Source organism: Halichoeres trimaculatus, unplaced genomic scaffold (genome assembly GCF_033239565.1).
Source record: "Halichoeres trimaculatus isolate MK-OKI-2021-1 unplaced genomic scaffold, fHalTri1.1 fHalTri1_scaffold_22, whole genome shotgun sequence".
Classification (NCBI taxonomy): domain Eukaryota; kingdom Metazoa; phylum Chordata; class Actinopteri; order Labriformes; family Labridae; genus Halichoeres; species Halichoeres trimaculatus.
This window is the reverse complement of record NW_027437200.1, coordinates 24375356-24386513: the sequence shown is the minus strand read 5'-3', so window position 1 is coordinate 24386513 and position 11158 is coordinate 24375356. Positions and strand designations below refer to the sequence as shown.

The 11158-nt window shown below is 40.6% G+C and overlaps 1 protein-coding gene across 1 annotated transcript; it reads left to right on the top strand.

Annotated features, from left to right (window-relative positions):
- Window positions 1–1441: 1441 nt before the first annotated feature.
- Window positions 1442–10333, top strand: LOC141811240 (butyrophilin subfamily 3 member A2-like). The gene is made up of 5 exons (XM_074699221.1): window positions 1442–1490; window positions 1631–1972; window positions 9405–9746; window positions 9825–10103; window positions 10188–10333. Exons 1-5 carry the CDS (start codon window positions 1442–1444, stop codon window positions 10331–10333), a joined length of 1158 nt encoding a protein of 385 aa, XP_074555322.1.
- The last annotated feature ends 825 nt before the right edge of the window (window positions 10334–11158 follow it).

Here is an 11158-nt window from a genome sequence, read left to right as displayed (position 1 = left end):
TTATATTCATTGCTATTATCCTGGATTTTATTTTGCTTTTTCTCTTGCCCTGTATTTAGTTTGCTTCGTTTCTATGCCACTGTCTTGACGGATGTTTGCCTTTATTCTGTTTTGAGAGTTTGTGCGGAAAGGAAGGGAAAAAGAAAAAAAGAACAATATAAACATTGAAACAATAAGGAATACAATTCAAGAAAGATAATTAGTGACTTTTTTTCTGTTGTTTTTAAGCTCATTGTTATATTTAGTACCTGAAAACTTTTATATAAAAAAAGTCTTTAATAAAACAGAAGTGCTTTCTGCTTTTGAGTTTTCCCAGTTGAAGCATTGATTTCTGACAGCCCACAATGAAACTAGATTTGTACAGCACTGTGTCCTGGTGTTGTACTTTCTTTTTTTGCTCACAAAGCTTCAACAGTTCCCCTCATCAGCTCGGTGTCCTTCAGAAAAACTCACTCTGCTGTGGTAAGCTTGGTTTTTCAGGAATATCAGTAATATGTGGTCTAACTATTTCTTTTTGACATTTTATTTTTTTTTTTCAAAGTTATGCAATGTATATATTTTATACCTTCTCTTTGTTTCAACACTTCCTGCAGAGCATGTTTCAGTAGATGTCAGAGTGTAATTCTGTGTATTTAGTCTTGAAATATGTCGCACCGCTGTATACTCCAATAAGCATAAAGTATAAAAGGCTGTATAATAATGTGACCTACTTCCAGCAGAGGGTTGGGTTTAGAGAGGAGGAGCTAATTTTTTATTGGGACTTTGATCTTGAAAGTTACTCTTACAAACTGAAAGGTGATTCTGACACATCAACAGGTACGTCCAACTTTAACATTATTCATTTATTTTTTTAAGATTCTTTAAGAAAGGTGTTTACAAAGCCAGGATTGTTATCCCCTTATTTTTCATCTGTCTTTTATAAATACATTGAATCAAAGCTACAGGAAAAACTCAAGTTTTCTACCATTCTTTTAAAGCAGATAGATGATCACAGAGGAATCATGTTTTTGAGGTTACACTGTCCCACTGTCCTCACAGTGCACAGTTGGGTGTGTCTCAGTGAGTCATTTGCTGCTGCTGCTGCCTCCGATTGGCCGGTTTGAACTGACATACTGCTTCAGCCTATCATCTGATAACTGTGTAACAACATGCGTAGGCTGAGTTTTCAGATTATTTTTTTAGAACACCTTTGCTGCTCAGTTTTTAAAAAAAATTGAGAATAAGAATAAAAACTCTCACATCGAAATTGTCAGTTTGTCACTTTTGGGTAATTTAAAAAAGAGGTACGTAAGTAGTTGAACAGGTCCTTCTGTTAACTGCTGCAAAGAAAGGAAACATGCTGGTATCTCAATCTGATGAGTGTTATGATTCTCAGATATTCAGGATGTTTCCCTTAAAGACAGGACGATCCTTCAAACTGCATCAGTGGACCCTCAGTGAGATGGTTTACTACTTCCTGTTCCTGCTTCTGCTGCCACACTGCTGTAAAGGTAACACACCTCTACAAATATTAACCTCATCACGGGAGTCACATATCACACATAGAAAAACACAGACTTCTTTGGTCATTACTGCAAGTTAATGTCTGAGTGAAAGAATAACATCTTAGAACATGATGTCTTCTTCCCAGGTGTTCCACAACTCATCGGTTCCTCTCAGCCAATCCTGGCAAACATTGGTGATGATGTCATTCTGCCATGCCACCTTAAACCATCTATAGATGCTGCTACCCACACCGTGGAGTGGACCAGACCAGACCTGAAGCCCAGATTTGTACATTTGTGGCGTTCAGGTGAAGAGATACTAGACGACCAAAACCCCTGGTATGTGGGAAGAACGTCTTTGTTCATCAGTGAACTGAAGAACGGAAACGTTTCTCTGAAACTGTCCAGAGTGAAACTGTCTGATAGAGGAACATACAGGTGCTTCATTCCCACCATCAACAGAGACACAACTGTGGAGCTGCTCTTTGGTAAGACACACTAGCTTTAGTGTTTACACTCGTTCATTAATAAAACTTCTCTCAGTGCGACGCATAGAACGGTGCACGAACAGAGCTGATTAAAGGGAACACACACTGGTGTTCCTTAGCTGTATGACTGGAAACACTTGCAGAGGTTTCCTGAGCCTTTACACTGTCTCTTAGACCTCGTACACACGAAGCTGTGCTTTTTCAAAATAATTTTTAACCAATGTATATCTGCCCCCATACGTTTGTAAAAACAAATGGAGGATCAGAACCAACACCATACCTGCCAACACTCCCGTTTGCTGCGGGAGTCTCCCACCAAACTCCCAATTTGGAATTTCGTCTAATTTTCTACCAAACTTTCACATTGATAATGTGACAGACTGAATAAGGGGAATGAGGATTACAAGGATCAGTGAATGCATCATCCATCGTCAGCAGATCAGCAGGCAACGTCCGTGTATTGTGTGTTTTCTGAGAGAGTTGTTGGACTCGCTCATCTAAGGATTAAATAAAAAAGGGACAAGTTTTTTTTTGTTGTTGTTGTTGTGGTTACGGCCAACAGTAGCTGGTACTAAGTGGTCAAATGAACACCATCAAAACTTGGATTAAGTCTCAGAGTCTCTTTTCAGATGCTACAATACTAACCAAAGGCTCGTTCATAAATAAAGGTTTCCGGTTTGTCAAATTTGGCAGGTATGGTCAACCCTCGTCAATCAGCTGTGACATTTGAGAACTAAAAACTGTTCCCCAGCGTATACACAAAACCTTGAAGACGTACTTTTACAAAAATCTTACTTAAGCATGAGTTTACATCATTTTTAATGATGTAAAAATATATATGCAGTTCCCTAGATACACGACTACATGTGGACATGGCTTTATTTTGGTTCAGTCAACAAACAGCCATGATACCCTTCTTATTCCTTTCGTCAGTCCACTCCTGAACCAGAGACAGCAACAGAGGAGTCTGTCCTGGTCTAAGGAGAAACAGAACTGGACTCTTGCTCTGTGGTCTAAAGTCATCTTTTCAGATGAAAGTCATGTTTCATTACATCTGAAAATCAGAGTCAGTGAAAGTTTGGGCTGCCACGTCCTTTTCCAGCAGGACTTGGCTCCTGCCCGCACTGCCAAAAGACCCAAAAGGTGGTTCAGTGACCATGTTGTTACTGTGGTTGGTTGGACAGTAGACTCACTGGACCTAAAGCCCAAAAGAAATCTGAGGTATAGGTGGTTAAGAGACACCATACCCAGTAACACAGACAAGCTGAAAGCTTCTATCAAGGCAACATCAGCATTCATAACACCTGAGCAGAAGACACGCGGCCAGAATTTCACGAGTGCCCCGACAGATTTTAATTGAGCTTAAAGGACTTATTGACCTGGGGAGTTTTGAATAGTATTTCATATGTCTTTTGAAGGGACTCTCAGGTTATTTAGGAATCATAAAAATGCATTTTTGAGTGTTAATTTGTGTTTTATCCACTCGTCATTATGACGTTGAGTTTTGAGTCATCAAATAACCGAGTTATTGCCTTAAAGCCTTATTGTCTGCTCAGATACTGTTGAAGATACTGGTTTATGGTGAACTTGCAAGTTAAGTAATATTTTTCTTATTTCACCTAAACTTTTTTCTGACTGTTTACTTCCACCATAATCCCTCTTAAGTTTTAACCTGATTGGAAAGTCTGAGTGTTGCAGTATTAAAGAGCTGAAGAATACACAAAAGTTTTGGGAGGCCTACATTTCTGTTTAAGAAACCTTTTTTTATTGGTATTATGTCATATTCTAATTCACAGACAACCCTAATTTTAGGTTTTCTTCGGCTGTAAGCTATAATCACAACATGTGCTCGAATGTATATACATAGTGGCTTTGGTGTCTGCCAAACATTTAAAGCATTCTGTCTCTCTTCTCTGTCTCTCTTCTCTGTCCTTAGGCACTGTGTCCTTTCCTGTCATTCACATTTCTAAAGTTGAGGATGGAGTTTTGTTGGACTGTCAGTCTAAAGGCTGGTATCCAAAGCCTGAGCTGTTGTGGTTGGACGTTGAGGGTGGAGTCCTCTCTGCTGGTCCTACAGAGAGTCTCAGAGGTCCTGATGGTCTCTTTACTGTCAGCAGCAGACTGACTGTGGACAACGGACACAGGACAAGCTTCACCTGTAGAGTCCACCAGGAGAGGATCAACAAGACCACAGACACATACACCCAAATCCCAGGTAGAGGAACAGGTCATGGATTACTGATGTCACCACTTCTTAAACTTTGACTTGTGAAGACAGATTTATTCTTTGTTTCAGTTGAGCTCTTCATGGACCAGGCCAGTTTTGCTGTTCGTATCTTCATCTGTGTGGTTGTCAGCATCATTCCCATCGCTGCAGTTATCCTTGTTGTGAGGAAATGGGGACAAAACAGTGAGTTGGACTGAATTTCTTATTTCCTGTTTTGAGAATCCCAGTCTGAACCAGACTATTAACCTAGTCCTGCAGTCTTCCCTCCAGGTTGTCCCACCTGCTTTTATCCCCTCTTATTTGGATCACATCTGAACCAACCAGACTCCTCACAGGAACTGAAAGGAGGATCAAATGAGTCCTGGTTTTCAGGCAGACCTGAACAGGTCCACAGATCTGAAAGTCAAACCTAACATGATTTTTCTTTTTGCTGTAGAAACCACAGAAACCACTCTGGGAGAACTTCACCCTCTGCTGGACGGACAGAGAGATGGAGAGCAACCCATGACGATGGAGGGGAGAATAAAGAATTTAGACAGCACAAAGGCTAAACTGGAGGAGGAGTTAGAGAAAACTGAGGGGGAAATACATCATGTAGAAGAGATGATAAAAACACTGAAGGACCAGAAGACTGATCTGAAGGCGCAGAGAGAGAAACTCATCCATCTACAGCAGGATGACAGGGTGAAGATAGAGGAGAACAAAAGGAAACTGAAGGACATCCCAAAAACACAAGTAAAGGATAAAATCGAGAGGCGTAAAAAGGCTGAAGAAGATCTGAACAAGAGAAATAAAGAACATGATGAACTGTTAAAATCCACAGAGAAACTCCTGGAGTCCACAGATGGTTTGATCAATAAACAGACTGAGAGGAAAGGGAAGCTGGAGAAGGACAGAGAGCAGATCAACAAACACCTGAGAGAGACTCTGAGACAGAAAGAGGAGTTAGAGAAACAACAGGCTGAAATAAAAACCATATCAGAGCAGCCTGATGGAGAAGGAGTCCAAGAGACAGAGAGAAGAGACTCCTGAAAAATGAACCCATTGGAGAGTGAATGGGCTGAAGAGGAGATGAATCCTTTCTTTGGTGCTGATGAAAACTAACACAACTAAAAATAACTTCACACACGTAGACACACTCTGAATTCTGAACAATTTTAACCATGGTTTTTCAATCTCTGTTTTTAGTGCTGCTTTTAATGATCTGTTTTTGCCAAGATGTTCTTTTTCTATATCAGAAAAATATTCATGTTGGGCTGCTCCTCTGTGACATAAAAGCGACTGCTCCAAAATCTGTCTTTACCACTATCACAAAGATTTTTGCATTTCCATTTGTAATAAAATTCTTGTTCTGTGGATATTAGTTATCTAAAAAAAATTTGATTCATTTTTTAAGGTTGCCTCTACCCAGTGAGTGTTTTCCGTTTCTACTGTTATAATCAGCTTTTCCTGCAGGTGATTCAAAAAGCTTGAACACTCCATTTTTTTTTTTTTTTTCCAGTTGCTTTAGCTTCATCAGGAATCTCATAAAAATATTTCTATTGTTGTAATCTTTCAAATCAATCCAGAAGCAGAAGCTGATGTTTAAAAAAAATTACGGTGGTCATGGCAAAGATGTATTTATTTGCCATGACCACCGTAATTCTTTAAGGTGCTGCCTCTGATTGGCCAGTTTGAACAGGAATGCTGCTTCTGGATTGGATGAGGATGGACATCACTGATTAAAATCTGGAGCATGTCAGCCGCTCCGAACCTCCAACTCAGTGTTTGATATTTGAATGATAGAAGATCACATATGGAGGTATGTTGTTATGTGAGCGTACCAACAGCTGTTGCCATGTGAGTGTTCTTGAATAACATTTGAGATTATGAAATATGGTGTATGTTTACATTTGTTGCTACTATCCTGGATCTTATTTTACTTTTTCCTCTTGCCTTTGTCCTTAGTTTGGTTTGTTTCTACGCCACTGTCTTGTTGGATGTTTGCCTTTGTTCTGTTTTGAGAGTCAAAGAGAGTTTGTGATATAAAGGGAAGAAAAAAGAAACAAAAATTGAGATAACTATAAACAACAAGGAATAAAATTCAAGAAAGTTAATTGGTGACATTTTTTATGCTGTTTTAAGCCAATTGGTAAATTTTGTGTTTCAAAACATCTAAATAAAAAATATTCTTCTTAATAAGACAGAAGTGCTTTCTGCTTTTGAGTTTTCCCACTGGAAGCTGTGGTTTCTGACAGGCCACAATGAAACTAGATTTGTATACAACTTTTCTGCTTCACCACTTGTGCCACTGTCTCGTTATCTCTACCTGTGAGGGTTTGGCTGGCAAGAGGAAACAGGTCTGCTGAGTACTGAGCTATGACACTGACCAGCAGACCATGTCCTCGTGTTGTACTTTCTTTTTTTTTTTGCTCACAAAGCTTCAACAGTTCCCCTCATCAGCTCGGTGTCCTTCAGAAAAACTCACTCTGCTGAGGTAAGCTTGTTTTTTTTTTTTTGTTTGTTTTATATATCAATAACATGCAGTATGAGTTCTTCTTTTTAATTTTCTACAGAGGTAAGTATTGTATAATCTGAAGCTTCCTGCTTCCACACTTCCTACAAAGTTTGTTTGGTTGAACAGATGCTGGGGTTTAATACTGGACTTTTAGTCTTGAAATAAGTCAAACATCTTCACAGTGTCCTCAGAGAAAATTAACAAATCAAATTAACTACTTAATAGTTATGGTTATGTTCTCTACTTCCAGCAGGGGGTTGGGTTTTAAGGAGAAATGGTTAATTAATTAAAGGGACTTTGACCTTATTGGATACTTTTACAAACTGAAATCTGATTTTGACACACATTGACTGCACTTCCAACTTTTACATAAACAGCACAACACATTTTTTAGGAAAAACTTTTACAAAGCCAAGATTTTAACAATTCATACCCTGATATTACAGCAGTTTTTTAAGCGAAGTTTTAGCTCTATAGATACAAAAATGTATATTTGAAAGACTCAGGTAATGGGAAAAACAGGCGTTTTTTGATTCATTTCATTTACATTACATAGATATAAAATCATAAATGTGAAAAGCATGTAGAGGCAGGAAAGAAAATGAATCCAAACAAAAGATAAAATCTAACAGGAATGCAGCTGGAGCTGTTTTTCTTTCTTCCATCCTCCCCCAGCTGACAGTTTATCAAAGAGCAATCATGTTTTGGAGGTTTACTGTCCTGACCTCACAGCGCTCAGAGCTCAGCGGGCTTTTGGTGATATTTTGGTTTGACTTTGTTTAATACACGACTTGATTTCATGGACAGAATTTCAGTATGAACTGCACAAACAGTTCACAGCGGGGAAGAGGAGAGTTTAGAAATGCTCCTTCACACAGGTGTACCTCATAAAGTGAATTTACCATGAAATGTTAAACAGGTCCTTTTGTTAACTGCTGCAAAGAAAGGAAACATGCTGGTATCTCAATCTGATGAGTGTTATGATTTTCAGATATCCAGGATGTTTCACATGAAGGATGGACGATCCCTCAAACTACATCAGTGGACCCTCAGTGAGATAGTTCACTACTTCCTGTTCCTGCTTCTGCTGCCACACTGCTGTAAAGGTAACACACCTCTACAAGTATTTACCTCATCATGGGAGTCACATACCACACATATAAGCTGAACTTATTGCGACCTTGTCTTGTATTGTTTTGCAAAGCAATCCAACCATTTATGGTGGAGTTATATACACACCTGCCACTTTATCAGGCACACTCTCCAACTGCTCGTTAACGCAAATTTCTAATCAGCCAATCACATGGCAGCAACTCAATACATTTATTCATGTAGACATGGTGAAGAGGATCTGCTGCAGTTCAAACGAGCATCAGAATGAGGAAGAAAGGTGATTTAAGGGACTTTGAACGTGGCATGGTTGTTGGTCTGAGTATTTCAGAAACTGCTGATCTACTGGGATTTTAACCCACAACCATCTCTAGGGTTTACAGAGAATGGTCCCAAACAGAGAAAATATCCAGAGAGCAGCAGTTCTGTGGGACTAAATGCCTTGTTGATGCCAGAGGTCAGAGGAGAATGGACAGACTGGTTGGAGCTGATAGAAAGGCAACAGTAACTCAAATAACCACTGGTTACAACCGAGGTCTGCAGAAGAGCATCTCTGAACACACAACACGTCCAACCTTGAGGCAGATGGGCTACAGCAGCAGAAGACCACACCGGGTGACCCTCCTGTCAGCTAAGAACAGGAAACTGAGGCTACAATTCACACAGCAACACCAAAACTGGACAATAGAAGATTGAAGAAACGTTGTCTGGTCTGATGAGTCTGGATTTCTGCTCCACATTCAGATGGTAGGCTCAGAATTTGGCCTCAACAACATGAAAGCATGGATCCATCCTGCCTTGTATCAACGGTTCAGGCTGCTGCTGCTGGTGTCATGGTGTGGGGGACCCCTTAGTACCAACTGAGCATGGTTTAAAGTCCACAGCCTACCTGAGTATTGTTGCTGACCATGTCCATCCCTTTATGAGCACAGTGTACCCATCTTCTGATGGCTACTTCCAGCAGGATAACGCTCTATGTCATAAAGCTGGAATCATCTCAGACTGCTTTCTTCAACATGACAATGAGTTCCCTGTACTCAAATGTCCTCCACAGTCCCCAGATCTCAATCCAATAGAGCACCTTTGGGATGTGGTGGAACGGGAGATTCTCATCATGGATGTTCAGACCACAAATCTGCAGCAACTGTGTGATGCTATCATGTCAATATGGAGCAAACTCTCTGAGGAAGGTTTCCAGGACCTTGTTGAATCTATGCCACCAAGGATTAAAGCAGGTCTGAAGGTAAAAGGGGTCCAACCCGGTACTAGCAAGGTCTACCTAATGAAGTGGCCGATGAGTGTATACACATATGGTGAAAGCAGCCCTGTCTCATAATGATGAAAAACCCTTTAAAAAAAGTCCTGGATCACCTCCAAAATTTAATCACTTCTCCCTCATCCCATTTTGAACATTATCTGAAAATTTTATAAAGATTGGTTCGTTAGTTTTTTATGTTGTTCACAGACAAACAAACAAACTCTCCCAAAAACATAACCTCCTTGGCCGTGGTAATGAAACAGGCTTCACTAGTTGGTGGACTGTGAGTTAATGTCTGAGTGAAAAAATAACATCTTAGAACATGATGTCTTCTCCCCAGGTACTCCACAACTCATTGGCTCCTCTCAGCCAATCCTGGCAAATATTGGTGATGATGTCATTCTGCCATGCCACCTTAAACCACCTGTGGATGCTGCTACCCACACCGTGGAGTGGACCAGACCAGACCTGGAGCCCAGATTCATACACGTGTGGCGTTCAAGTGAGGAACTGCTCAACAACCAAAACCCCTGGTATGTGGGAAGAACGTCTTTGTTCATCAGTGAACTGAAGAACGGAAACGTTTCTCTGAAACTGTCCAGAGTGAAACTGTCTGATAGAGGAACATACAGGTGCTTCATTCCTACCATCAACAGAGACACAACTGTGGAGCTGCTCTTTGGTAAGACTCACTAGCTGTATCAGTCCTCCTCCAATGAGCCAATACTTTCTAACAGCTGTCCTCTCTGTCCTCTGGCAGGCTCTGTCTCCTCTCCTAGCATCAACATCTCTAAATCCAGCAGTGGACTCTCATTGGACTGTAGGTCTGAAGGCTGGTTTCCACAGCCTGAGGTCAGGTGGCTGGACGCTGAGGGGACAGTCCTCTCTGCTGGACCCACAGAGACCCTCACAGGTCCTGATGGTCTCTTTACTGTCAGCAGCAGACTGAACATGGAGAAGACAAACAGGGACAGCGTCACCTGTAGAGTCCATCAGGAGCAGATCAACCAGACCAGAGAGACTCACCTTCAGGTTTCAGGTGTTTTCCCTAGTACCCTTTTCAAATCTGACACCTTAAGGGATGTTTTATATAATTAACATTCCCCTGTGTTTTATCTTTCAGCTGATTTCTTTGAATCCTCCTCCTCCTCCTCCTCCTCCTCTTCTTGTGTTGTTTATGTCAGCATCACCGTGGTCACTGTGCTCAGTGTGAGTGTTGCAGCTGCCTTCATCTTTTGGAAATGGAGAAAAATCCAAAGCAAAGGTTAGTTTGACCCTGTGATGAGGTGTTTCACAAATTTCCACTGAGAAACACAAGAAAACACAGATATAACTTTAGTACCCTGTCTTTGTCCAATCACAGACAAAAAGCTTCAACAGGCTGAAGCTGAAAAGAGAGAAAGAGAGGAGCTTATGGGCGAAATTGAGGGTTTGGTGGAGAAGAAGAGACAACTGGAAGAAGAGCTGCAGAAGGATCTGGAGGAGAAGAAGGAAAAACTTGGAGAGGAGCTGCAGAAAAAAGAGAAAGAGGTTAAAGACCTTAAACAGATGGTTCATGAACTGGAGAAACGCAGCGAAGAAGTTCACGAGCAGACAGAAAAAATAAAACAAAAGAAAGAGGACATACAGAGAAGTGTTGATGAAATTGAGGAAAAGTTTCAGTCAGCTGAGCAGACGGCAGAAAGAGATCCAGATCAGGGGTTCTTAGAAATTAAAAGCATCATACTTAGAGCAAAAGCACAACTCCTGAATGAAAAACAAGTACGTCACAGCGGGACACATGTACTCCAGATCTCAACAGATAATTTGTTGAAAATGATGAAAGACAGGAAGGGGGCAGCAGAGAGCAACAGGAGAGAAATCAGTGATCAACTGGAGGAGATTCAGAGGAGACTCTCTGAGCACAGACAGAGAAATAAACAGACTACCACACAAGGTCAGATAATCTGAAAGCAGATTTTATTTTCTGTCTCTAAGAAATCATTGAAAATAATCACAACAGGTGCTGATAAAATTGCAAATGTATTTCCAAATTCTCACTTTTCCTCTGTTTGGTTTATTTTTTTATTCTCTTCTTACATGTACAAACTGCAC